This window comes from Melospiza georgiana, chromosome 14 (genome assembly GCF_028018845.1).
Source record: "Melospiza georgiana isolate bMelGeo1 chromosome 14, bMelGeo1.pri, whole genome shotgun sequence".
Classification (NCBI taxonomy): domain Eukaryota; kingdom Metazoa; phylum Chordata; class Aves; order Passeriformes; family Passerellidae; genus Melospiza; species Melospiza georgiana.
This window is the reverse complement of record NC_080443.1, coordinates 11,524,732-11,552,670: the sequence shown is the minus strand read 5'-3', so window position 1 is coordinate 11,552,670 and position 27,939 is coordinate 11,524,732. Positions and strand designations below refer to the sequence as shown.

General features: G+C 47.4%; 1 protein-coding gene and 1 long non-coding RNA gene across 5 annotated transcripts in view; one reads left to right on the top strand and one right to left on the bottom strand.

Annotated features, from left to right (window-relative positions):
- LOC131089582 (uncharacterized) overlaps positions 1 to 27,541 on the top strand; it is a 104,649-nt gene extending 77,108 nt beyond the window's left edge. The window contains exons 1-8 of one of the 3 annotated variants that reach the window (XR_009115254.1): positions 10,020 to 10,117; positions 10,735 to 10,790; positions 11,259 to 11,386; positions 14,947 to 15,051; positions 15,778 to 15,942; positions 16,155 to 16,286; positions 22,235 to 22,322; positions 23,472 to 27,541. This is a non-coding gene — a long non-coding RNA (uncharacterized LOC131089582). Of the gene's footprint in view, positions 1 to 10,019; positions 10,118 to 10,734; positions 10,791 to 11,258; positions 11,387 to 14,946; positions 15,052 to 15,777; positions 15,943 to 16,154; positions 16,287 to 22,234; positions 22,323 to 23,471 lie in introns of those variants that run through there. The other 2 variants (XR_009115252.1, XR_009115253.1) reach the window with 2 other exon arrangements.
- On the bottom strand, positions 5,090 to 7,940 carry IRX5 (iroquois homeobox 5). Of its 2 annotated transcripts, none has more exons than XM_058034400.1 (3): positions 7,686 to 7,940; positions 6,083 to 6,488; positions 5,090 to 5,835 (listed from the first exon to the last, which is right to left on the bottom strand). In XM_058034400.1, exons 1-3 carry the CDS (start codon positions 7,932 to 7,934, stop codon positions 5,090 to 5,092), a joined length of 1,401 nt encoding a protein of 466 aa, XP_057890383.1. In that variant the 5' UTR covers positions 7,935 to 7,940. The 2 variants fall into 2 exon arrangements, with proteins under 2 accessions (XP_057890383.1, XP_057890382.1); XM_058034399.1 differs by having other exon boundaries at positions 5,090 to 5,832; positions 7,686 to 7,934.
- Positions 27,542 to 27,939: the final 398 nt, after the last annotated feature.

Sequence of the window (27,939 nt, the reverse complement as noted above, 5' to 3'; positions counted from 1 at the left end):
CGATGTAGACTTTGTCTTTCTCTGTCAGAGCCAAGTAAAAAGAAACAGCTGGCCTGAATTTTTAGCACCCATAATTAATTAAGAGCTTCATTCCTGGGATTTGATGATTCAATAAAGCAAGACCCTTATTCCCCTATGTGATTCCAGTGAATATCTACTCCACTCCAATCCTTTTGGGTCCCAAGATAGGGCAGATTAACACTCTTTTTCTGTGGGAGAGAAGGGAAAAAATGCCTCAAGATTGCATCTGAGGCGCACACAAAAGGTAAATTCAAAACTGCCACTTGTTCTCTGCAAAGGCTCCTTATTCTCCGCCATTGATGTATTTGTGCCAGGTTTTAAAGAAACCAGAGGGGGGATGAGGAATTAACATATTGCTCATTTGGAAAAACAGCCGGTTCTGGTTTTGGTAACACTTGTTCCCTTGCCAGCCACAGATGTCCTTACTAATAATCGTGGCAGGTTACAGAAAGAGGGGAGCGGGAGGGGGATGGTGAGGGGGGCGGGCGGGCTCCCCGGCACTCCCGTGCTGCTCCAAGCCTGGCCCGAGCCAGGCTGCTGCTGCTGGGGCGGGCGGAACGCCGCGGAGCCGGGCGGAACACCGCGGAGCCGGGCGCACCGCACCCCGGCTGAGGAATACCCGCGGCTGCGCACCCGCGCTGGGCGCCGGCCGGACCGGGCCGTGGAGACGAATTTTCCTTTGTTTTCTTTCGTTTTTGTTTTTTTGGTTTTTTGTTTTTTGTTTGGTTTTTTTTTTTTTTTTTCCTAAACTCGTCTTAGTTTTGCGTTGAAGTTCCTGTACTTTTCCCTTCTGCAAACCCCTGTGATATTTTTTTATTCGTCTCCTTTAAACTTGCTGACTGTGTGATTTCCCGTGTTTTCTTGGCGGAGGGGCTTTCGCGTACTTCCTAGGCAGGGCAGGAGAAGATGCTGCTCAGAACCTCTCGCCGGGGCGGGGGAGGTGTGCGGCGGGAGCTCCAATAAGCCAATTAGACGCGACCGCGCCGTCCCGGCCGCGGCGGAGGCTCCGCGCCGAGCGGGAGCCCCGTAGGTTAATCGTGACAATTGGAAAGGCAACACTCGCGGGGAGAGCAGCGGGGGGGATGTAAACACGGTCCGGGGTGTTGAGGGTCTAAATTAGGATTTGTTTTGTTTTTAAGCGTGAAGGAGGAAGCAGCAGGGCTGCGCCAGGCTCCCCGCCTCTCTCGCCCTCCGTCGCCGCGATTGAGAATCGGGGCTGGAGGTACAGGGGGCTCCCTGCCGGAGCCCGGGGGCTGTGCTGGGCCGCACCCCCAGCTCTGTCTCTTTGCTTCCAGGACAGAGAGAATTTCGCCGTGGCTGGGATGGATGGGAGCAGTGGCTGCAGCCCTTGGGCTCGCAGTCCACCTGGGGTCGGTCCCTCATCCGGGCGCGCTGAGGTGTCGGTAGGCCCATCGGAACGGGCACGCCTGACCTCGGGACACTTGCCTGGCTTTCTCCGGGGAAGCCTCATCCTTCCCCGGGGTCAGGGCGCTTGGCTGGGACGGGCGAGGAGGGGAACGTCCCCCCGGCTCCCCGAGGGGAGCTGCGCTCTCTGCCCGGCGAGTGCCGCTTGCCGCCGGGAGCCCCGCTTGTCTCCTCTGGGGTCCCGGATCCTCGGCCCGCGGTCGGGACCTGGGGACTGAGCTGTTCCTGTGGGCCCAGCCGGGCCAGCCGCGCCACCACGCCTGTCGGCCGCGCTGGGGGGTTTTGGGGGGACGTGGGACTGTCACCTGCGGGACAGGGCGGCCCCGCTGCCATCTGCGCCGCTCCACCCGCGCCGTCCAGCAAGGGCCGTGCCGTGGGGCCCGGGACGGCAAGGGGAGGGAGCGGGCATGGAAAGGGGCCAGCGCTTTCTTCCGGGAGCGGAGCTTGGGCCATTCCCACCTGCACCCCTGGGCAAGCACCTGCTGCCAGGCGAGCTGATGAAAGCCCGGGCTGGAGGAGCCCACCTCCATCCCCTCTCTTCCCCCTCAGCTGCCCAAAAAGCGCTTCGCAGCGGCAGCGAGGCCCTCGCTCCCCAAAGCTCCGCGGGGCAGCCGCGGCCCGGGAGGGCTTCGCTCCCAGCGGGAGAGTCGCTCCCGGCTGCTCCGAAGGCTGCTCCCCAGTAACCTACGGCAGCTCTAACTGGCAGCAGGCGTTATTTTTATTTTAATATATCCTCACGTCTTTTTTTTTTTCTTTTTTAAACAACAAATTAACATGCCAGAGGCAAAAAAGGCGAATGCTGCCCCCTCCCCCCTACTCTGTTACGGGAAAGAAACTGGTAAATTCGTGCTTATGTTAAAGAATGGCTATACAGTATATCTCCTGTGGCAGGGGAAAAGGGTGATGAATAAAATTGTTGTATGAAATCGTTTGGGTTACAATAATAGTTATGGTTTAAAATAGGCGACAGGCTGCAACCTAAAGGAAACGGTTAATTCCCTTAGGAATTTATACATCAAACGAAAACCGTATTGAGATCGCTAATAGACCTATTCAGAATAGCCCTGAGTATAAGGAATAAGGCTTTTGAACGAGCGAAACTCCTAAGCTGCTTTGCAAAATAGCTTTTTCAGAGATCGGAAGATCAGCTGTGGAAAGGTAGCGCGACAATTCAAAAAAAAAAAAAAATCCATAGCTAGATGAATAATTGAAACCTATTTATTTTGAGGTTAGTCGTTCCTCTGCTGAACCTGTTGTCTGGGGAGCGCGGTCCTGAGGGGCTCTGTCCCTCCCTCTGGCACAGGGGCCGGGGAGTTTCCCCGAGTTCCGCCGGAGGCGATCCCCGCCGGGGGACGGGGTCGGCACGGCCCCGCTTTGCCTCCAAACCCTCACAACGGGGCTGATCCTACCCGGGCCAGCGCTACCCTGCCCCTCGCCGCCAGAACTTTGTCCCGTTTTAAACAAGGCAGGTGAGTCCAGTAAAGCTCACTGCTGCGCGAAAAATACTCCTTCCTGCACGTCTCACTGACTGGAAATGAAATACCCAATGGAGGAATTCGAGCGTTTTTTAAAAAAATCATTTATCATTAAGAGAATGGAAAAATAACATACTATTATCCCAAGAGTATTTGATTCTTTGCACGTTCAGTTGAAACAATTTTGATTTTAAACCAAATTATCTACAAAAAATCGTATAACCAAGAGAACATCTTTAAAACTCAAAATACAAACTACTATTTAAATTCCCGTAAATGTAAATATGCATGAATAAACCTGTTACAGCTAATAAATGGCTCTGACAAAGTTGAGGAGATTACAAAATAATTATCTGACTCGTAAAGAAAAAAAAAATCTAAGCAAATGGAGGGGTGTCTCGGCACCAGCCCCAGAGGTCCCAGTCACACTCCCATCACATCAGCAGTGTGGATGTCAGCGTACAGCTGACACCCCAAAATGCACACACTGCACAAGGAGGGACCTGTTCCCGCAGTGCTGGAGCAGTTCTCGCCGTTATTTCTGTGCAGAGCACCCGGGCTGCTGGGGCAGCCCCACGAGCGGGAGCTGACTTTTGCTTGGGGGTTCTGCGCTGGGGAGCCCCTAATCCGCTCGGGGACCGCTTCCCCCTGCCTGGGGCTGCGGAGCGGGGGGGCTCGGGGCGCTCTCTGTCCCCGCACCCAAGGGATTTGCGGTGGCATTGCCCCGGGATCGCGGCGCCTGTCCCACACCGGCCGCGGCTCTGCGGCCTCAGCGCGGAGCGGAGCGCGGCCCCGCGGGACTCCCGCACGGCCGAGCGGGCGGCGGGAGCCAAAGCCGGGCCGAGTGTGACACCTACCTGCCAGCGCCGGGAGCACCGCGCCCGCGGCCGGCCCTGCGCGGGGCTGCGCGCCCCGGGCCCCGCCGGGAGCGCCCCGGAGCGCGGGCCGGGCGCCGCGGGGCCGCCACCGGGGCCGGGCAGCGGGACACGGCAGAGGCAAAGGGAAAGGGGCCGCGGCCGCCCCCGCCGCACCGAGCGCCTTCGCCCGGGCAGCCCCGGCTGCCGCCGCGGCACCGCCGCTGCAGCGACGCGGGCTAAATCTGGCAGAAAATCGAACTCATTAGCAAAGTTCACCAGCTGATTGCTTTGCATAAAACACGACACTGATTGGAAGTAATTAGGTTAAAAGATGGGACTGCGCTTCGATTTGGTGTTTCTAACAAGTGCTTTTGTGCGTGGCCTGATTTAAGCCTTCACCTCTGGGAACAGCGTCCCTCCCGCTCCCGGCCCCGTCCCGCCGCCGCCGCCGCTCGCCTGTCCCGGCCCCGCGGGCGGCTCTCGCCTCCGGAGCCCCCCGACCTCTTAAAAATTTCTTGCCACTTCCAAAAAGGCTTCAGGTACTACTGAGAGGTCCTAAATGGAGCTCCGCGTCTCTTTTAAGACATGCTTTTATTTTTTCGCAGCTATGCACGTATCTGCCCGTTGCAAAAAGAGAGTGGTTTTGATTCTGTTAAAAATCTCTTTTAATTAAATATTTGCATTTTACAAAGGCGGCTGCAGGTTTGGGTTTTTTTAAATCTAATACGTATAACCTATTTTCTTTTTTTGTCTCGTTTTTGCATTATAGTTTAACTCACACCCAAGGAAAAAAAAAACAATAGGCATAAAAAATTAAATTAAACTTGTATATATATATTTTAAAACTATGAAACAATTCGGAAAAAGACACAGAAATGTATATATTTATATTACGAAAACAACATTAATGCCTGTACAGTTGTCTTGATTTCATAATTTACTTCAAAGATACTGTATTATCAATTTAAATACAAAAAAGCTACATTAAATATACAGAATAAGATTTAATACAAATCTTTCTTCTTTGTGTGTGTGAGAGAGAGCGTGTCACTCGTTTGCTTTTCACTTGCTTAAGACATTTCTGGGCGGTTTCCACCAGCCATTTCAAATAGACTCTATAAACTTTTGAAGAGGGGCTGGGAGGGAGGGGGGAGCTGGTCTTTTTCTGTTTGTTTTGTTTTTCTTTTGGTACTGGAAAAATAACTGCCAAAGCAATTTATTATTTCTCTCAAAATAAATTAAAAAAGGGGAGAAAAAAAAAAAAGGAACAAAACCACAGTCCCAGGAGGGGATAGGGAGGAGAAGCCGATATTAAATGTTGGACATACCTTTCTTCAGTTCGTAAGGTGAGTCTTTGCAAAGGTCTACTTGGGACTGGCTCCTGATCATTTTAGTGTCTTTAGCCAGGCTCTCGGCTCTGCTGAGGACAGTCTGATTTAATCCATTGAAGTGGGCGCCGGGGGCGGCGGCGGCGGGGCCGCCGGCGGGGTGCCCGTGCAGGGCCCCGAAGGAGCCGTAGTTCGTGTAGCCGGGGTAGAAGGGCGCCGTGTAGTAGAGCGGCCGGGGCAGGACCGCCCCGTTGGGGAAGGGGCACTGCGCGGCGGGCGAGCGCGGCCGCGGCGGCGAGCGGGACGGGCCGCTGCCGCCCAGCACGGCGGGGCCGGGGGGCGCCGCCTCGCCGCCGGCCTCCTTCGCCTTGTCCGCCGAGGTGGCGATCTCGGCCAGCGACCAGAGCTTGGGCTTGGCGAGGGCCGCCTGCTGCGGCGAGTGGATGACAGAGGCGCCGGTGGCGGCGGGCAGCAGCGGGTGCAGGTCGGCGGCGTGCGGCGGCCCGGCGGCGGCCGAGGGCGGGCGGTACGGCGGGGGCTCCTCGCGGCCCGCCGGACACGGTCCCAGCGGGGAAGCGCCGGGCGCCTTGTGGGGGACGGGCGGCCCGTCGAGCCGCTCCTCCGCCAGCTCTTTGCAATCCGAGTCGCTGAGGCCGCTCTCGGCCTCCCGGGGGCCGGGTGACTCCTGGAGGCGCTCGCTGCCCGGCGCTGCCTTGGGATCCGCCGCTCCTGGTAGGGGGAGAAAGGACAGGCATGGGGGGGCAGCTCTCGGTCTCGCCCTGCGCCCCCAAACCCGCCCACCCACTTCGCCGCCCACCCTTCGGTCCCCGCCGTGGCCAGGCCGGCGGCGCTGCCCGCCGGCTCCCCCCGCCCCGGCCGCACGCTCGGGGGAACAGGCCGCCCCAACACCGCCGCACCGCACCGGGGCAGCCCCGAGGGCGCGGCCGCGCTGACCCCGCCGGGCCCGCTGTCCTACCTGTGTCCGGAGTCCCGGGGTCCCCCTTCTCCTCCAGTTTCTGGGGCTCGTCCTCGTCGTTTTTCTCCAGGTCGATGTTCTCCTCTTCCTCCTCGTCCTCGCTGCGGTTTCGTGGGGTCCAGGTCATTTTGTTCTCCTTCTTGAGCCGCCGCCGCGCGTTGGCGAACCAGGTGGAGACCTGGGTGAGGGTCATTTTGGTGATGATGGCCAGCATGATCTTCTCGCCCTTGGTGGGGTAGGGATTTTTCCGGTGCTCGTTGAGCCAGGCCTTGAGGGTGGCCGTGGCGTCCCGCGTCGCGTTCTTGCGGTACGCGGGGTCCCCGTAGGGGTAGGAGCCGAGCGGCGCCGCGTACGGGTGGTACCCCAGGGAACCGGCCATGCCCGGCGTGTGGTCGTAGGGCGAGCCCTGGGGAGAGAGGGGACAGCGGCCCGGCGGGGCGAGGTCAGCGGCCGCGGGGCGGCAATGACAGGGCAAAGGCAGCACCAGGGCCTGCCCGCAGCCCCTGCCCCCGCCCCGCCGCCTCTCCCCCGGCGCCGGGCCCTGCCTGGCTTGTCCCCCGGTTCTTTCCCGGGAGGAAGGGCCCTGGGGGCTCTCCGGGGCCCGTAGTCTCCAAGCCCTGGACACCGCCGGCTGCTTGCAGCAATCCAGCGGCTCTCCCCCAAATGCAGGAGCGGAAAAGCAAGTGGGCAGCGCGGCAGGGGGACCGGAGCCTTCCCCCCGCCCTGAGATCGCGGCAGACAACCTGCCGGGCCCAGGCGGGCTGGGCCGCTCCTCCCTGCCCAGGGACGGGAGGAGGAAAAAATAAAAGCAAGAAGAAAAGAGAGAAGAAAAGAAGATAAAAGAGAAACAAAAAGGGGGGAGAAGAAGGGCAAAAATAAAAAGGCAAAAGAAAAGGATACAGAAAAAGGAAAGAAGGAGCTGTAAAACTCTGCCCTAAACAGAGAGGAGAAGCTGAGCCAAAGTCGCCGGTTTTTGGGGGGAACTGAGGGGCGTTGGCTGTGGCCGCAGCCCTGCGGTGTGGATGTCCCGCACTCGCACTGGCCCCGCGGTGCCCCGCGGGCGCGCAGGGCGGCGCAGTGCCCTGCCTTCCCCTTCCCTTCCCCGCGCAGCCCCGCGGAGCAGCTCGCGGCCATGGGATTAGAGCTCTGCAATATTTAAGCCTAATTATCGCCGGGCAGGGGAAAGTTGCCTGGATTTATCACCCGGATTTCTCCCATCGCCGACCCTTCCTGAATTCATTCCCTTCTCAATCACAACAAGCTAATTGTTGCAGAACTATGATTGGTGGTTTTTACACATTTAACATTTTTTTTCTAAGGGAATGAAACCGGTTCCCGCCTGCCATGGTCCCGCTCACCCGGGCCGTGCCGGCGGCTCCCCCCGCGCCCGGCCCTGCCCGCCGCTGCCGCCAGCAACAGTGTGAGGCAGGGCACGGCGGCGATGCGGGAAAGTTGGGCGGCGAGGCGGTGAGCCGCGCTCCCTTTTGTCCCCGAGATCTCAAAAATAAAATGGGAACAAAAAGCAGGCCCGGGAGGGGGGGACAGGCGCCCACGGGATGCCGTCGTGCCCGGCGCGGTGTCGGCTGTCCGCGGCTGCTCTTACCACGTAGGAAGTGAAGGCGGCGGCGGCGGCGGCGGCCGGGTCGGTGCCGTACTGGAGGTGGGAGTTGTAACCCGGTGAAGGGGCGGTAAAGGCGGTAGATCCGGCATAAGGGGAAAAAGCGGAGCCCGAAGAAGATCTCCCAAGTTCATCGGTCCTGGGTCCGGAGATCACGCTGGTGCTGTACGCCGGGCAGGAATAGAGAGCCAAGGACGCTGACGGCTGGTACAAGTAACCCTGAGGATACGACATGGCCAGGCGCGCACATATACCCGGGAGCCCAAGGCGCCGGGAGGGAGCCGCCGCGCTGCCGGGCTGGGGCGGCTGCGGCCGGGGCTTCGCGGGCGCCTCTCCGCCCTCGCCAGCTGGGCAGAGGCGGCACCTTGCTCTGCGCCGGGGCTGCTGCTCCGCTTTCGCCTGCAGCCGGGCACCGCTTCCTCCTTTTTCTCCCCCCCTCGCTTTCCCCTATTTCCCTCCCCCCCTCCTCTCTTTCTCTCTCTCTCCCCCTTGCACTGGGGGGCTTTTTTTTTCCCCTCTTCCTCCTCGCTCTCGCTTTCCGAAGGGTCCTGCCAAGATGCTAAGTTGGAAATTGCAGCTCCTGACGCCTTCAGCGCGGCCCGGCGAGGCTCCTCCTTCGCGGGGTGTTGTCAGTGGAAGGACTGGCAGGACCCCGCTGGGCTGCCGCGGCCGGGCCCAACCAGCGGGAGGGCTCCGCGCTTCCCTGGCCCTCCCCAGCGCTTAGAGGCTCAAGTGCGCCGGCTCCTGGATTGCAGTCACCTCCGAGCCATTTAAGATCAGCTCCAACTTTCTGCATGTGCTAAATACCGTGCGGAGCCGCGTTGCGCCGGAATGCAAGCCAATCAGTATATGAAAAAAAAAAATAGATCTTTAATAAGATTTATTAGCCGCCCGGCTCCCCCTCTTCACAGCCACCCCTCCTCGTGCTCTCTGCCCCTGCCCCTCCCTCCTCTAAATCATTGGAGGTGGGATATACGGCGGACCGCTGGTGCTGTTAGTTTTGATTTTCTTAACAAAAAAAGGAGGTTTTCGTCGGGGAAGAGCCGCAGCCCTGTCCCTGGGCTGCTCGGCCGGTCCCTCCCGGGGACAGGGGCCACCCCGCCACCGGACCTGTTGCGGCGGCTGTGCGGGCGGAGCGGCGGCGGGGTCCGGCCAGGAGCGGGGATCAGCTTCGCGGAGGGTTCGGATTTAGACTCCCAGCGCCGGCCGCAGGAGAAGGGCGATCCGGAGGGGAGCGGAGGGGGCTGATATGGGTCCGCAGACACCGCTCAGAGCGAGGGTTTGCCCGCGGATCTAAGGAACACACCGGGTATCCTCCCCCCGCCCTCGGCTCAATGAAGGGTCGAGGCGAAAGCAGATTAAAACCATATGAACCGGGATAAATCCCTGCCGATCAGAAGATGTAATCTCCTGTGATTCCACCAGATATATTTCTCAATAGAAACATATCCCGATTTATTTCCTCCTCGCATATTTTTTCCCTTGCAGTTGAGGAAAGGAGCTGCTCCAGCGGCCGCGGACCCCTGGCCATCGGGATCCCTCGTGCCTTTCTCGGTCGAGGGAAGGGGGAGATAGCATAAGATTTATATTTTCAGAATTAATTTTATTTTGTAACTTTTGCATTTCCCGACCCTAATGCTCTCGCTGCGTTCCCCCGTGGGACGTATGCGAAGACGCGAGGAGCAGGGCTGTGTTTTAAAACGGGCAGGCCGGGGCAGGAGCTCCCCGCGTCGCCGTGGAGGCGACACCGACACCGCCCCGCTTTCTCCGTCCCTCCCTCCGTCCCTCCCTCCCTCCTTCTCCGGGGCTCCGTCCCGGCGGCAGCATCCACAGCCCCCAGCCGGGCGCAGGCTGGGACTCGCCGAGCGGCCGCGCTGCAGAGCCGGGGCTGGGCGGGAAGGGCGCGCTGTCCGCGCTGCCTTCGGGGGGACGCGGCAGGACCGAGGCCGGCGGGGCGGGCGCTGCCTGCCGTACAGCGAAGTCAACCCCGTCCCCTGCCCTGCACTACAGTACCCATCAGGCCGCGGCCCCGCCAGGCCCGCCCCCGGCCGTCCCGGCGCATGACTGGCTGTGCCCCCGCCAGCGGCGGGCGCTCCGCTTCTTCCGCGGGCCCGCGGAGCTGTCCCTCAGCGCGGGGTGTGGAGGGGCGGCGGCAGCAGGGGCGCGGTTGCGGCGGAGTCCGGAGGCGGCGCTGACAGGACGGCGCGCGGAGGCGCTGCGGCCCGCGGCTGCCGCCCCCGGCCCGGAGCGGCACGGCCCGGGGCAGCCCGGCTGCGCTGAGCTCGGCTCGGCCCGGGGCAGCCCGGCTGCGCTGAGCTCGGTCCGGCCCGGGGCAGCCCGGCTGCGCTGAGCCCGACCCGACCCGGCTGTGCTGATCCCGGCCCGGGGCAGCCCGGCTGCGCTGAGCCGGGCCCGAGGTGAAGGAGCGGGGCCCGGGGGCCGCTCTGGCGCTCGGTGCCGGCGCTGCCCCGCCGCGGGGCGCCCCCTGAGGGACGGCGCGGTTCGGCCCCGGCCCCGCGCAGGTCCCGGCAGCGCCGGGCGGGACTGGCGGGGCCGCCCCGGGCTCGGCTTCTCCTCGGCTGCTGCCGAGCCGCGCTCGGTCTGGCCGTTCCCGCCTCTATCCTCTTGCGTTTCCCTCGCCCCCCCGTTTTGTTTTGACTATTTTTAATTTAATTTTTTTCATGTGCGGTGTGCGGAATTTCGTCTCTTTAAACTCCATGTGGTTCTGCCCCGGTAAACGGGACGGGTCCGTCCCCGGCTCGCACGCTCCCTTACATGCTCAATCCACACAGGTGTGCACTTTCATCAGTTTTCGACTGCACGGTGTCACCGGTATTTGTCCCCGGCTTCATTATAGCGATCGCTCTGGAGCACTGCATTTCTTTCTCCACTCGAAAGCTCTTCTGTCATAATCCTCTGACAATCCCCCTTGTTCAGAGAGTGAGATATCATCTGGTCAAGTTTTATACATTTAACATTCATTTTATATGTGAGTAGAATAACTAACTGCTTTTCCGTGCTCCTTTCTTTGTAGGAAGAAGTAGAAGTTTTAACCATCTTCCCATGGCATCTGACTTTTTTGAAGAGGAGGTAAGGTTAACGTCATGTAAAATTACCCTCTTTATTTCTGATGTTCCACTAATCTTTCTTCTGTAGGCATACATTTTGGAAACTGGTGAGTTCATGCATACTTTCATGCCTTGCAAACATAATACCAGAGCTGATTAATAAACGGTAGTGATAGGACTCTTATGCCGTCAGGATTGTAAGTGCCTATCAAACTGACATTCTCACTACATTATGCCACTATTATATTCTTTGCAGTTTTAAAAGAACTGTAGATAATTATTCAAGATATTGAAACATTTAGTTTATAGTTCTATTGCTGTGGTTGTCACCTTCACTTTATATCAAATTTGAGACTCATTTCTTAAGGATGTCTCTATTTTCTGCTTTATTTGCACATTGATAGCTTTACTGAATGACTAGTCACAGCAACTTTTTCCTCTGATAGCAGCATATTAAAATGTGAAAGCCTAAGACTAATCTGCTTTGCAGGACTTTTCAACCACTTGCTGGAAGGGAAATAAGAAGTTTGTTTCAAGACTCTTATGTTGTTCATCAGTGCTGTGAACAAACGTGGGGCTTGAGGATACATTTGCTGGTTCTCTGCATTTTTGCTGAAGGTATGTGCATTTGAAGGTATGGATGAGTTCTTGGCATTAGGAGTTTGTGCATTTTGCAGCTGCCAATGAAGGTATAGCAGTGCAAGTTGATATTAAAATTCTGGACTGTATATTTTTCTCATAATTTTTTTGAAGATAAATTGTTATTGCAATAGAAAAAATTATTGTCTTTAAAATCTTATTTAGTAGCGGGAAAGATTTACAGTCTGGCTGTGCACTGTTCACGTTATTTAAGTTTAGGCATGTGAATTTAGATTCAGCTTCTGTAAATAAATAATTAAAGTCCCTGTTTTTATAGCCTTCAGTCTGTTCTGTTGGTCCTGCAAAGCTGTTTAAAGGGTCACTGGTTAATTTAGTAGTTGGACTCCAGTAGGGTTTTTAGTATGAGAGGAACTTGGATTTGAGATACTGCACAAAACGTGACCCAAAATATGGCAACATTTGAATTTGCATGTTTGTTTTTTCTACACTGGTTTCTTTTGCATGATTTCATTTAGATTGTGCAAACAGAGTACAGCATAAAATGGCTTAATAAATCAGGGCATGAATGTAAGCTGAGAATATTTTCTTTCTGGGAGAAACAAATGGAAAGAGGCAGAATGATCCTAAAAGTAACAGCAAGCTATAGTTTAAAAGTACAGCTCTTGGTATGCTCTAACTGTAAGTGGTTTGGTTCCAGGTGACTTATAGTGAATGGAGTTAAACTTGGCTATCTTGGATATGATACACCTTAATTTAATTAATTTAATAGCTACTTTCTGTTGAAACTTTAAAATCTAACGATCCTGTTTTTATTGCAGTCCTTAAAGATCTAATCGTTCTTCTGTGTGTCTGAGATGTAAAACTTAGTGCAAGGAGAGGCAACAGATTGGTTCCCTCATACGATTTTGTTGGGTTTTTTTGAGAGTACTTAAAAGATTATGATGGATAATGCTGTCTTGCCAAAGAATGCCGACACAGGTGTTCATCATTATCTTAATTAAGATCCTGAGAAAATGTCATCTTTCGGCATGAATTATGAAGGGAGATGCATTAGGAGATCATTTCAACTTTTTTTTTCCTTTTTTTTTTCTTTTTACAGGGGTAGATGAGAAGGAGGCTGTTTTCTCAAAACCTTTTTGATAATTCTTTATCAGAATACCTGACCTTAGACACTGAATTTGTTTCTCCAGTTCAGTTTGGGACAATATTACCCAACAATTATGTATGTGAACCTAAAGGGAGTCCTCTTAAAGAAAAAAAAAAATTAGTAATTCCTCTACAAGATACCCTGTTTCAGTTAAAGCTGTCCTATTAAAAAAAAATCTGTGAGACTCAGATGGTAGGGGAAATTGCTGCTGGAAACATCTGATAAGAGATGTTTCATACAGTATATTTTAAAGTATTAACAACTCGTAAGAGAAAAATAAATACACGTGAATATTCATTCTTTTAATTAGGCATGAAGAGAAAATTTTCTTTCTCATCTTTGCACAACCAAGGATTAAAATTAATTAGTGTGCAAAGAGGCGGGAGGGGCCTGTGTATTTCTATGTTAAATCAATACATTATTAACTGAGAAAGTGCTAAAAAAATGCATGTAAAATATTGGCTGTAAAACTTAGAGGCCCTTTCCTGCAGACACTGCTGCTGCTTCCCTCAGGTGCCGTGCTGGGAGTTCCAGGTGCAGTGGAAGTGCTGGTGTTTTGTGGCTCTCAGCCTGGGTCAAGGAGGAGCTCTCTGGGCAAGACACCCTCAGTGCTCTGTTGTTTCTTATTCCTGAACTTCCTCTGCCTGAGATGCTCCTTGTTCACACTCTCTGTGTTTGTGGTCTGTGAGAGAGGTGTAAACTCGTGAACACCTAGAATTTCTCTTCTGTGCCTGGGTATTAGGTAGCTTAGAGTTTTGTTTTTCTCTCCAAGCCTTTCTATTTTAAATCACTTCTTGTCTGCTAAAAGAAGTGTGATTATCAGTTCCAGTCTTATTTTTTTTTTAAATTGCTTCAGCAGCCTTTTTAGTGTTTGGAATAAAGTACAGAAGTGCAGCTGACAAGTCTTTCAAGCACCTAGTTATTGTACTGAGCATGTAACTCCAAAGATCTTGACAGTATCATGGGAGAACCTGAAACTGCATTTCAGTTTCCTTGAAGTTTCCTGTAATTAACTTAAATGGCATTATTTGCTTGAATTTGTTGGCATAGTATGGACTAAGTTAAGAATGTCTTTAGGGTTTATTTTACTTACAGTTCCATGGACATATGCAGAAAATAGACTCGGAGTGAAAAATTAAAAACTGCTTTCTTTCATGTCTAGAACAAGTTTTTCACTTAAAGCCAGCCACATCTACTGTTAGTTGGCTCTTACAGCAAATGAGGAGCAGCTCAGTGGGAAGGATGGCTGTGGCTCCCTGTGCTGTTTTATGGGATCTCCCTGAGCCCATAGCTTCCCTCATGGTAGCAAATTCCCTTTTGCCTGCAGGCTCTGCAGTGTGGTGGGAGCTCCTGCAGCTGGAATCTGGCCTTCAGTGTGGGTGTCAGAGATGAGTGTCTTAATAGCAGCGTTGTGTTCCAAAGGTTTTGTGCTTTATCTACTTTACTTACATATATTTGCAGTCTTTATGACTGGTGTTTGCAAGAGCTCAGCAGTACCTCTCTGAGGAGAAACATAAAGCCAGGTAGCCTTTCTGGCCTTACAGCCAAGGAATTCTTTTTAACAGTTCATAATTTCTGGGGTTTTATTAGAGCTTTTTAGTCTGTATTCCTTAATGTGAGTGGTGCAGATGTAGGTGATTCTTAAAGCTGTTTTTTGCAGATTAAAGTGAATGTATTTATAGAACCAGCATTTTTTCTTTTTTTTTATTATTAAATCATTGCTCGAGGAGAAAAACAAACCATACTCACCTTTCAAGGTGAATATGGATCACCATAACAGAGTTTACTGTACTAATAAACATGTGACTGATTACTCTCCTGCTCTTCTTGAAGGAGTTGCACCTTTCTGAGCAATTTCTTTTTTTCCCAACAGAGCAAAAACGAGCTTTTTCTTCTTGTAAGCACATATTTTTCACAGTATTTTTTAGCATTTCTAGCGCAGATGACGAACGCAGCATTTACCTCTGAAATATTCTCTGCTGACATCTACAGAAATTTTCATGCCCTTCAGATTTAATTTTGTGTAAAATAATGCATGATATAATATGTAGGTCCTGTGTTTTCAATTAAGCTGTATTAGGTAACTATGCTCTTCTTTCATATCCCATAGCAAAGTATCAATATCCAGATGGCAGTGTGCTGGGATAAAAGATAGCTACAGGCTTGGCTGCTACTGTAAAGCCAAGAATAAACATTTTAGCCTGTGTGATAAATAAAACCCAGCTTGAGACTCTCAGCGTATTGGAGTTGCACTAAATAATTCTACAGTGCTGTTTATTACTGGTTTCATTGGATAATATGCAGCTGTAAAACCTGCTTGAAGCTTTTATTAAGAATACTCTGTCATTATAAAAAGGTGCCTATGACTTCTTTATGATATTGGCAGTGTGAGAATTGCTTTGTTTGTGCTGACTTTCTGGCTTTTATCTAGGAAGGACCTTGCTGTCTCCCAGCTCCTGTGGGCATTAGGTTTCATGGATGTCTCTTGGGAAGAGGACAGCTCTGTAGAGCCTAAGTTTCAAAAGTAATTTTAAAGGTATTTTTTTCCTTTATGCTTTTTCTTAAGTTTATTTCAGTATTTAATTTATTGCTTCAGTTAAAGTTCAGCTGATATTCCCTGTAATATACACTGTGCTGCTGTCTCCCTAAATAAAACTTAAACTGAGGTCATCCAGGTTATCCATTCTTTGGGAGGAGGCTGCAGTAGGGTGGAGAGACTTTTAGGCTGGCTGAGAAGGGATTGGAAAACTTGATAGCAGGCAAGGGGCTAGACCTGGGTTTGTTTTCTCCTTGCATTCCTGGCACATCCTATGACCTAGATTTGTTCATGTAACCTTGGCCTCAGTTTACCTAACAGGAACTCTGCTTGTCTCAGAAGTATTCAGATGGAAATTGGTGTCCATGCTCATATAGTTGTTAGACTGTTGTGCTTTTGAGCACGTGATTAGTGCTGTCACTATGTCATTAGCAAAATGCCATTAAACTACCCCATTTCTCAGATCTTGGACTTCCATAGGTACCTGTCTGTGGTGCACTTCTTGGAACGTGCAGGACTGAACACCATCCAGTGGGATGTGGCACTAACATAGTGTCTGTGGGATTTAAAAAACATGCAGGATCAATGAGTGAAGAAACCCTTGCATTGCTCAGTCTGTAATCCTTGTTGGTCAGAGAAACATGCTGTCTGAATTAGTGACAAATACTGTATTTTTGTTCCAGCCCCCATTCTCCAAATATCCCTTTTTTTTTCTTGCCTTTCCAGATTGCACCCAAGAGAGAAGCAGTGAGATGCACAGTGGGGAACATGAACCCAGCAGTCCATCCTATCCTGTACCTGCCTGAATATGGGAAGAGACCCAGTAGAAAGCCAGAATGCAGCTGGGCTTGCAGTATTTTTAACCATATTAAGTCCTGTTCAGAGTTAATGGTAAGTAATCTGCTATGAGTATGATATGATTCATTAAGCAAAGCATTAGAGCTGGGGCACTTCCCTTTGTGGTGCTGGGTTTAGTCACTTACAAAATGCAGAATTAATGTTTCCAGACACATCTACTTTATTCCATTTCTGTTGAGAAAATTGCACAGTGCACGTAATATTGTGCACATATATTGTTTTCTTTCTGTTTTTGTTGTCTCCAGATGAGCTCAGTGAGATGGTCTCAGCAATGCTGAAGAAGGGAAGGACAGAATTGGAAGGCAGGAACTATTTCAAAGCAGGATTCTTCATCTTTCTGTAATGCCCAAACATGAAGACTTTATAAACTTCATTAGGTAGAGTATTGCTAATAGTGTCATGCCAGTAATGTTGCATGATGTAATAGGTCATTGCTATATTGTTTAGTGATCATGTGGAGCTGCATTAAATAAATGAACATATGCCAGTGACTTAAATGAACATTATGAGTGAGAGCAGTAGGTGGAGAAGGTGGGTACTAGAGGAAATGCTCGTAGCTTCTTCAAATCCAGTGTCTTTCTTTTTTCAGCTCTTTCCATAACCAGTAGTGCTTTTGTTTCTTGATAGAGATATAAAAAAACCCCAAAAAACAAACAACATCTTTTCATTCAAGAAATTGAATCTAGTTCAACTTCTTAACCAGAAAAACTTCACAGTCCTACTAGCTGTTAGAGCATCTTAGTGCTTTGTCCAGCAGGAAATTGCACTCTCAGTGCTGACCTATTAACATCTGTAGTGCAGCAGCATGTGCTGCTCTTGCTCCTCAGGGCTTGTGAAATGTCTGCTGTGGCACAGCCCTCTGTGACCTCTTGCATTGAAGGATGGAATTTGTGAGTCCTTTTCTGTCTGGAGCTTGTGGGAGCTCCCTCCTGAGCCAAATAGTTCTGAAATACTGCAAAAAAAGATCTGACAGTGTTGTCTGGGAGATGTGACTGACTTAATTATTATTAACATTTATTAAGTGCCTTACAATGGAGTAGAAGAGCCATTGCCTTCCTTTTTACAAATAGGAGAGCTGGCATGTAAGGAAGAATGAATCTCTTCTATCTTCTGCAATTCTTGACCCACCTAATTAGGTGATTGTCACAAGAAATGAGAAGCTGGCTCAGGGGAATGGCACCGGGGGAAGCTGCCGGCACGTTCCGCGCGCGCCGCGCTTCCCCTCGCACAATGGCTCAGCCTGGGGAGCAGGGCTTCCCTCTGTCACTGTCCCTGGGCCAGGGAGGACGTGTGAGGGGGCTGAGGAGCCTGGGGCTGTCTGTTGGATAGCTTCATTACAGATCTCATCCAGGGAAAAAGTGGGGAACTGCAACTCATTTCTAGGAGCTACTTTGGTTTTTAGCAATTGCTCACCCACTGCCTCCTCCCGCTTCCTTTGGCTGTGGACTGGCCTTTCCCCACAATAAGCTGATTTTCTTCATGGCTGATATTTACACTTAGTTAGCCTCTAAGGCACTAACTGCTTCTTTAAGACTTCAGTTTCTTTCTTTTTTCTTTTTAATAATTTATTTTGCTGAGAAAGGGAATCTGTCCAGCTGCTACAAACAATAGTGGTTTTGATGTATATCAATAAAGAGTTAGAGATGTATGTTTTCCAAGTAGAAGATAAAGAGACTTAAAGCCTGCTTTAAAGGAAGGCAAACCTTGGAGAGGTTTACTTAGATGTACAATATGCCCTATTCTTTGATTTTTAAAAACAGTATTAAGGGATTTTTTCAAGAAAAGAGAAAATAATTTCATCTTTTTGGTTGCATTTTTTTCTTAGTCTCACAGTTGTAAGATAAATATTCAGAATTAGGAGTTGCTAAGGTTAATGTGATTAAAATGAGTATGTGATAACGGGCTCTGCACATTAAAGATTAAGAGCTCAAATTATAGACTCCAGAGGGAAACACTCCATGAGCATTTGTAAATTTTTTTTGTGCAAAAAATACAGGCTTAGGCCTGTGGTTGCAGTTGCTCAACAGTTTTATCCTGTTTTATCTGCAGAGAATTCTTTTAAACACTGTAGTGTTGGGGTGAAAATGTAGTGAGGTGGGGGGACAAATGAGGAAATAATTTTAGTGTAAGCATAAGTGTTACTCTGTAAAAATAAATTAGTTTTACACAATTTATTCACATTTACAAAGGTCAGTTTATAGCATTCTGAGTTCAGTAGCTAATTCTTTATGTATAAATTGATCCTTTATACAGATATAATTCCATATACAACATTTAATCTTTGAATGCAAGTTGAAAATATATTAGCAATTAATTTATGTAGGTTATGACTTTCTTTCATACATACTTTGCAGTGGTTCCTGCCCTAAAGTTGAGTCAGTGTGTGGTTAATGAAAATTAGATGTGAAATGTAATATGTAGAGGACAAAGAAGCATTGAAATCCTTATTGCTCTTAAAAAGACAAAGGTACCTCAGATAATTCTCCTTTCTTAATCTCTTAAGAATTTGATGCATAATTCTGTTATGAGCAATTTGGAGTGAATAAAATATTTTTAGAGGTAGTATTAGTACCAGATATTATTTCTCACCTTTTATGAGGCATAGTTTGGTTTTAAAATTCAAAATGCTTTGCATTTTGAGAGGCTCATTTATAGGCAGTCTTCCACTGAGAAGGAAAAGCACCTTGGACGTTTGTGGAGGGGCAAGCCTTGTTGTTATATCTGTGAAATTTGCTAATGTTGCAACCATTGAAATAAAGTGTTTGTTTACATAACAGCAGTGGCATTTCTCCTCCTCTTCCTTGTGGTTTTGTCCAACTAGATGTTATGAGTGGCAGTTGCAGTGACTGCTAAGTGTTTAAATGATGACACCATTATGTGAGGTGATTTTGAAATGAGAGATTCCAGCCAAGAATTACATCTGCTCTCATCTCCTTCAAATCATACTCTCTGGCTGTGCAGATTATGATTGATTTGTTTGTGACAGATTGCAGGAAACAGTCATTGATTTTTCAATATTTTACCTTAAAATTATTTACAGTTGTAACCAAGGGGAGGTATTTCCATGGGCTGTCAGCCCCTGAAAGACTGGGATAATATTCCCTGCTCCCTGACAAGACAAATTACCCGTAATGAGTGCAGTAGCTGAAGGGTATACTTTTATTTTAAAATATGTCAATAACCCAGTGACTAAACGAATATTGATTCAGCATAATGAAGCCTGAGTAATGTGAAAATGAGCTCTTCAAGGAGCATGGTAAAGACTTTCTTTTTAGCTTGTAGCAAGAAGCTTTTCATTCTTTACTGTTAGGTAGTTGAAATGTGCAGTCTTAAACAAGTCATCCTTGAACATTGGTAATAAGTGGAGTAGTGTAACAAAAGAACTTCAGGGGTTTTTTCAGTTTATTTTTTCTTTTTTATTTTCTCCAAGTTGTTTTTTCTTCAATACGTTTCAGTAGATTAAACACAGGAAAATGCAAGTTATCCAGGGCAGAGATAGAATTACTATAGGCGTAAATATCTTTTGCAGTAATATTCTTCAGCAAGCCTAATGGCCTTTTTAATGTGGAATCTCAATATGGGCATGGGAATATATCTAAATAAACTGTAGATTTAATTTCCTATTATTGACTTTTTGACATACTGATGTGTGTTCTGTGTGATCAGTCTAATATTCTTGTCCTTCAACAGTTTAGAATGGCTGGTTTATGAGCACCTAGATATACTGTGGTATAAAAGTTAGTTACCATAATGCACATTTTTCTTTCCATAACATATAATACTGCATGTTTCTTACCACATGAGAATTGTGAAGCAGTAATTCATTTAAATTACAGTAATTTATGCAGTGCCATAGGTGTGGTGTGGAAAAGCATCTAATAGATTAATACTAATGTACTCAAATTGTTCAGGGTAAGGATTAAAGACGATGTTGAGGTACAATTTTTTTAAACATTAGAAGTATTGAACACTAAAAAAACCCCACCCTATCATGTGAAAGGATCAATTGGTCATTTGTATTCAAGAGCATCGTGCAACATGGGGAAGGCTCTGCAGAAGCTCTGGGTATAAATAGCCGTGTAATCCAGACATAGACAAAATGATATTTTCTTGGGCTGTTTGTGTATAATGTGTCAATTATGAAATAATGTCATAGCCAGAAGCATTTAGTGAGCATGTTTGGGCATGAAGACGACTTTTCTTATTTTCTGAGGACTAACTTCAATTGCATCCAACTAGCTTGTGAAAATCTTCAGAAGGATGTTTTCCTATCAGCACACAGGTGATTTTTTTTCCAAATGTCATTCCTTTAGCACAGCTAGAAACTATTTCAGGAGGCACTTGAGAACCTGTGGCATTGAGAGTTAAATGGCAACCCTGGAATGTGAGATATGTTCCTGTTTTTAATTTGCTAGTTTTCAGAAAGTGTGATGTACGTTTGAGCGTTTGAGTGAGTTACAACTAAATAATTGTAGTGCATATTTCTGAAATATTGGAGAATATTAATAATTTTTTAATAAACTGAAATATATAGCTGTGACAACCGGAGAATCTGGGGCTCTTGTAAATGTTGCAAGAGGTCTACAAATGTTACAGTGTTGAACCTTAACTTCCTGCTCAGTGACATTTTACACACCTCAGGTTCTCTGCCTGTTCTTTGTTTCTGTACCTTTTTGTTTCTTTGGCCAACAGCAGGAGATGGAAGGGGAGGATTTGTTCAGTAGCTTTCCCACAGTAGCGAGGAAGAGGGAGATTGTTCAGGGCTGGGTGCCAGCTCTGCTGTAGACTGAAGGGCAAATAAATGTTTGTTTTAACAACATCTCCTTTTCCTGGATAACACTGCATGAGCTCATGGTACCAAACTGAGTAGCAGCAGATCTCTGCTTGCATGCCGTTGGCATTTTTCACTTGTGAGACAGGCAACAACTCTGCCTTTGCTGCCTTTCTCAATGATGAGTTTATTTATTGAAAATCTGACATTCCAACTCAGGCCTGAACCATGTACGTGGCACTAAAGGCAAATGGTGTGGTTTTGGCTTTTTATTTTAATTTGTGGGTGATACTGGAGATGTCTGATGATGGTGCCTTGGAAGCTCTGCAGTTTATTCATACATCTTTCTGTGTTAGAACTGGGACAATCGTTAGTCCACTTTTATGGAGGAGAAAATAAAAACCTCAGACAAAAAATGCTAAATAATTAATTGGTTAAAAGTTCTTGTGGCATTTGGAATCTCCTAGGAGCAGAACATAAGCCCAATTGCTGTTCAGTTAGGTAAAGGTAGAAAAAACACTGAAATTAAGATCATGGGTAGAAAACAGAATGATATCATTTGTGGCAGAAATGAGGCTATTGGTCAGTCATGAAGGGCTCCTGTGTAGGGGCTGTATGTCCCTCAGCACTGAGCAACTTGCTAGTTTTGACCATTGCAGTCAATATCACAGTGAACACAGTGCATCAGTATGTTCTTGTAGGTGGTTTTGTGTAACAATTCAGATCTTGATTCCATCATGAACAAAGTAGCAACCAAAACCAATGGTGGATTTAAATTTTTTTTTCTGTTTACTCAGCCTCTCTGTTATCTATCTGCTCTACAGACCAGCCAACTAAAACAAGTTTAGTTTAAAGTGAGAGAGGAGAGCATGCTGTTGTAGGTGATGGAAATTGTGCTTACTGGCTAAGCCTTCTCCATGCTGCCTCCTTCCCATTGCCAAATTACTTATTTGAAATCTAAGAACTAAGGTGTGATGGAATCCAAATCAGAGCAGTCTGCAAGTGGGCAGACAGCTCTATGTAGAATTTGCTCATGTAAATGTCATGATTATTGAAACCAATTCTTTGTGCCCTAAACTGCACTTTGAAGGTGTTGCTTCTTTTTGTTTCAATTTGTGGACAAATTATTGCTTTCCCAAAAGCAATTCCATATATGCAAATATTTTATTCTTTTGGAATGACCATTTTATGTATTAAAAGCTGTCAGTAGTGCAGATAGTATCACAGTCTTTGGTGTGTTGGCATATGGCTTATGGTGAACTGTAAGACTGAGATAACCCTGTAAAAATATGTGAGGGATCCAAGATGCTGTGAGAGTCTTGCTTAACTGCAATGGTTAAAAAGGCCTGGCTGACTTAATGCATGAGTGTTGAAATCTGTGTCTGGAATTATAGAAACAAGTTGAGAAACATGAACAGAATTGATTGTTGATTATTTTCCTTTGTAAGAGCTGGGAAAAGATGTATTGTGCTTTTCTGTGGTCTTTAAAGCCTGCAGTGTCCTTATTTTCTTTTTTTTTTGTTTCCTTTTGTTAACTTATCTTTTAATATGAAGTGTCATTCCCAAAATGAAGTAGTGTCCTTGGGCTGGTGGCAACAGCTGGAGTTGCAGAATTCATAAATAATTCAGAGAAGGATAAAGGGTAGGGGAATTTTTTTGTCATTTGAATCTTTATTATGTGCACACATTTCATTTTAGATACGGCATCATTTGAATTCATTCAGTATGATGATTGCACTGACCTGTCATATTTATTTTGATGTCCCTTCGAAGGACCATATGCTCTGTCCTCAGCATGAAAATGATGCAAGTTGCAAACTGAAAGGCAGCTCTGTTCCTGTAGGGATGAAGCCCTCACTTCCATTGTCACATCAGTGGATGTACAGCTGCACTGCAGCAGAGAAGGTGGAGTTGTTATGTCAGTGCAGTGACTAAGTGGCAGTGTAGCCTAGCAAAAGGTGGAAAAAAGGACAAAACCCATTTGCATCAAGGTACTGTATGGCATTGAAAACTCAGCTGTCACTGAGGGCCAGTTGGTGTGAGGAACCTGGCATGTGGAGGGTGGAAAGGATTAAAGCCAGCTAGAAATCTGCCAAGGTGGAGGTGTGCCATGGTAGCTTTAATGTGGGAATACAATTAATTACTCTGTATGTTGGAAATGGGGTTGCCATGCACACAACCTCCTGGGGTTGCACGGGACTTAGTCTGGATATGCAAGCTCAGAGCTTTTTTCTTTGCCCAATCCATGTCCTCCTTTTCTCTTGAAGCTGCTTGCTTAGTCAGAAAAAATCTTGGGTAATGTTTTTTGGGAGGGAACAGGGGAAGGAAATGTGCAGTTTTAGTTTGCCTGTTCACTAATTCTGCTGTAACCATTGCATCTGGTCCTTCATTTATTTTGTTGGTATGTTCCTGTGGATGAGTGGTGCATTTTCCAGAAGTTACAGGCTCAAGTTCAGCCATGTCCCATAAGTAATGAACTGCATGATAATGAGTAATGTCTGGTCCCTGTTGGCTAAAGCACTGGCTGGTATTAGCAATTCACAGTTGCTGGATAACAGGGCTCTGTTACCAGGACTTTGTTTCTGTTACCTTTGTGTGTGATATTAATACCACAGGATTGCAGCCACCTGGATATCTTCATGGGGTAAGGTGTAACAGGGAGCAGTGATTTATATGGTCCACTGTGCCCATGCCAGGGGCAGAAGGAAGCCAGTTGAGTGCAGGTTGGTGAAATACAATAACTGGAACCTGGGAACGAGAATAACTGTATGCAAAATTGTTTCTTTTCTAGATCCTGCCATCAATGACTGAGCCTCCCTGAAATCTTATCAGTTACTACCAAGATGAGAAGGATAACAGGAAGGAGGAGTGCTTAAGTGGCTTTAATGACAACTAATTTCTACTGTTTATCAAATGACAGGTTGTTTTTTCCTCAAAACTCGATTGTCATGACAAGATGCTTTGGGAAGTAATTTTTGTAAAATAAAATGACAGTTTTTAGGCTACAAAGAGCTATTGTATCTTACTATTGAATGTTGTCATTATGGTAAAATGCTGGAAAGTATTTTTGAAGTAATTTAACTTGCATACTTCATTCATTTATTTTAATATCTGTTGAATGCCATGTAAAAAGTTTCTTGCTGGAATTCTTTTATTCAATGGAATGCTTATTGTTACAATGCTCAATTTATTAATGTCTGAATTATTGTTGCCCTAGCCTCCTGCAAAAAGTTTCTTTTTAGTAATTCTTAAACAAATAAGGAATGAATGAAGTTTTGTCCATTTTGTGTTTTGATCAGTGTATTTTCCCTTTCAGTGAAGGTGTCTTCACTTTTTGGTATGACACAACAGAAAGGTGTTTTGGTTTTTGTTTTTTTTTTTTTTTTCCCAACAGCACATGTCTTTTGTGCAACGATTTTTTAATATGTACACTGCCAAGATACAATTACTGGAAGGAGAGAGAGAAGCTGTTGGGAATGTCAAGTTATGCCAAATTAAGAATTATTAGCTCTTACTTTCTGTGCAATCTCTTCGACTAGAACTCGACCTATTGCGTCTGGCGCGTACTTTGACTCTAGTGGAACTAATGTGTCCTTGGAGTAGCATTTCAGAGTAACTTCAGATTCATGCTTTTTCACAAGTCTGCTCTAAACTGCTGGGATTAACTTCAGAGAAGGCGAGAGATACAGGCTCCTTTGTCAGCAGCTGTGCTGGGTAAAGAAGGAGGCTTCGTGCACGCTTGCTTGCTCATTCTCTCCCTGCTAGGGAAGCAGACTGAGCTGTTTCCCTGAGCACACACAGACTGACTTCAGCCAAAGTGAATCCTGTTATCAAATATTAGTTATCAGTGCCCTGGGTCAGTGTGATGAAAGGACAGGGCATGCACAGACCAGCTGTGCAGACGTCATGTCTGGGAAGGGTGCTGTGTTGACAAGAGTTGCTGAGGGCTGGCCCTGCTGTGTCGCATTTTCAGCAGGTGCTGTTGCATCTCTCGGATGTGGTAAAAATTGGACGTGTTAGAAAGCTGTGCAGATCTGTCATGCATAATATTCACATTCCAGGGGTACCCTGGATAATGCAGAATAAACCTGTGCTCTTTGACCTACTCCTTCTGTGTATGAGGGGAGAGAACTAGTTTGTGTGTACATGCCAGACGCCTATTTCAGGAAAATGTATCTGGTCAAGGTATGGGAATGGTACAAGTGTTTGCATTATCTAGAGAACACACTTTTTACTTCACTCATCAGAGAGGCTGCCTCAGCCAACACATGCCTCAGGAGAACTGCTTTTGACACATCAGCTGCCTTGAGTGGAGAAGGGAGAACAGCTCCAGCAGGAGTGGCTGCTGTTGCTTCTCTACAGTGTTGAATCAGTAGATGCTGGAGTTTGGTGAGGCATCCAAGCTCTTGCTATTCCCTGTGCCAAAATTACAATGGTATGGATAATCTTTAGTACTCAGAGACATAGTAAGTGAAAGCAGTGCACTGAACAGCTCCTTCCACACTGACCCTTCCTGTGCAAAGGCTGTGGAGTGTAGGTGCCTTCCAAGAGCCAGCCTGGGCATACAAAGAACAAGACAAAGCTGAGAGCAGCAGCACTGCTTGTGTCTCCTCCTCGGGCACTGCCAGGTGAAAAGAACACAGTCACAGAAAGGACTGAACCTCCAGCTCAGGTTTTGAGTTGTCCATTATCTTTTATTAGTCCTTAAGGTAAAGGATGAGGAATATGCAGTGGCAATGCTGTACATATGGAAGGGAAGAAAATCAAGTTCCAAGTGTGAGAGCTGAGCCCTGTTGCAGCAGCTCAGGGTTGGGCCATGGCTGAGCTCTCAGCGCTGGGTTCAGGAGTGATGACTGTCACATGTCTCCCCTGGCCATGAACTAAGTGCAAATGACCTCCCCAGCTCCCTGAGACAACCCATAATCCATATGACTTTTTATCTTAAAATGGCTTATTAAAGTACTGAGATTGAAATGTTTAAGGAAATGCTTGTGATTGCCTAGGAATCTATTTTCCTGCCTAAGTGGTAATACACAGGTAAACCAGTAGTGCAAAATAGCATCTTACATAGAGCACTGTCATGGATGTTAAGCTGATGAGTAAAATTTTACATACAAGCACTTAAAACCATCAAATACTGTAGTTAAACTGCCATACTGTTTATGTAGTGCTAAAAAGACAACAAAGTAAAACTTCAGGGAAAGCACATTTTCTTATAAATATTCTAAATAAGAGGTTGGTTTCAGGTAGACTTCCTGGCTCTTTGGTGATTGCTGAATATGGTCTGAATCTATCAGGAATCCCAATCATAATGGTGTGTTTAGCATTATAAACACATAACATTTATATAAGTTCTCCGCAAATATGTTGGAGAAAACATAGTTTACCTTCTTAACTGCTACTATATGGTTACTTTCTAACTCCTTTAATTTCAGTTCTAACTTGATTGAATAAAAGGTGCATTCCTGACAAGAATCTTTGCATCTGTAATGGAACACTTGATTTTATATGACTGTTTGCATACTCCAGACATAACATTTTTACAGCAGTATGTGTTGACAATACACAGAGATAAAAATCAGCTTATGACAAACTAAGGAGCAAACTTTTAATAAGAACAATGAATCATTAGAAATTATTAGAAAGTGAATATTAGATTTTCTATCTTTCGAATGAAGATGATATTTTTATAGAGGTATAAGCTTGAACAAATGGCTGGGGGTGGTAGAGGAATTCCTCACTGGCTTCTGTGGCTTTTGCAACACCTGGAGTCAGACTGGGTCATCTTAGACATCCTTTTGGCTTGGAAGGGAGTGCAAAGTCTCAGTGTGGCAAATATATGTGAATAGAATAGCAGCTTCCACTGAAAAGTTACTCAAAGGTAACTAATTATCTTCAAAAAAAGATTGGGAAAGGCATTGGGAATGTTCCTGTCTCCTAGTGCCATGCCTTTTTCAAAGATCCTCTTTCACCTGACTGCTTGCTCCTGTGGGGTGTTTCATTGGCTGAGGTGGGTTTTTCTGGTTCATCCATCCTCGCCCCATCCATATTAATCAAACAGCACATGAGCATCTTTTCCAGGGCAAGTGTCTTCTGCAGAGTGTCTACTTCTACAAAGTGTAATATTGCCTTTCTGCTGTAAGTAATTATTAGGTTGAAAATAATCTGACAACGTCCTGCTGTGGATAAATTAGGTTTGCTCTCTACTAAGATTAGTTAGCTGGCATCCATTCACTAACACATTACAAGAAAATTATTGCAAGTTGATTGTATCCAGTTATCTGCCTTTTTGTGTTTAATAGGCTTTTTGTTGCCATTCTGTCACCAAATGTGTGCAAGTCATACTTTTCCAAGTGCCCTACCGCCTGGGGAGATGGTGTTTGCTGTCCTGTACCATGAAAAGACTTTGGGGCAGAAGTGTTTGGAGAAGGGGAGAGGTTGTCTCCGTGTAGATTTCTGAATCTTATGCACCTTTGGTTTTGGCCAACAGGGGTGTGTTCTGCTCTGTGGCAATCAATACATTGCCACCAAAGTCCAAAATGCCAGTATAATTAGCTCATGTGTTTAAATAGGTGTTGTTATTTTTCAGCTTGTATATACAAGCCTGTTTTCATGCAGAAGTCCATATTTTACTTGGGAAGAATGCCATGCAAATCAGAAAAAGCAAGAAAAGTATTTTAAGTTATGTGCTAGTGTTTAACATTTTAGAAGTAACTGTGAGATCTTGCAGGTGCACAGTTTGTGATAATTGGGACTGGGGCTGGCCCAGCCTCATCCCCAAAGGGCTCCAGCTGTGAGCAGCAGGTGAGCAGCACTGACAGCAATGAGCCATGGAGTGCCCAGGGGCACTGAGCAACCACCAAAGGGAGCAGAGGGCACACAGGGGCAGGGCATGGACAGTGAGGGGCACACACAGGGACAGGGCATTAACAGTGAGAGGCACACAGGTGCAGGGCATGAACCATGAGGGGCACACAGGTGCAATGCATTAACAGTGAGGGCACACAGGTGCAGGGCATTGACAGTGACGGGCACACAGGTGCAGGGCATTAACAGTGAGGGGCACACAGGTGCAGGACATTAACAGTGAGAGGCACACAGGGGCAGGGCATTAACAGTGAGGGGCGCGCAGGTGCAGGGCATTAACAATGAGCAATGAGGGGCACACAGGTGCAGTGCGTTAACAGGAGGGGATAAAAGGGCTGGGCTAAAGAACAAGAAGGATAGAAGTTTGCCCCCTTCTGAAGTGAAAGGTGTTA

Excerpts from the sequence above, each read along its gene's own strand:
- IRX5 (XM_058034400.1), bottom strand. The coding sequence starts at position 7,934 with ATGTCGTATCCTCAGGGTTACTTGTACCAGCCGTCAGCGTCCTTGGCT. Across the intron at positions 6,489-7,685 it reads CCGCCTTCACTTCCTACGTG|GGCTCGCCCTACGACCACAC; the intron begins GTAAGAGCAGCC and ends CTCTCTCCCCAG. Across the intron at positions 5,836-6,082 it reads CCCCGGGACTCCGGACACAG|GAGCGGCGGATCCCAAGGCA; the intron begins GTAGGACAGCGG and ends TCCCCCTACCAG.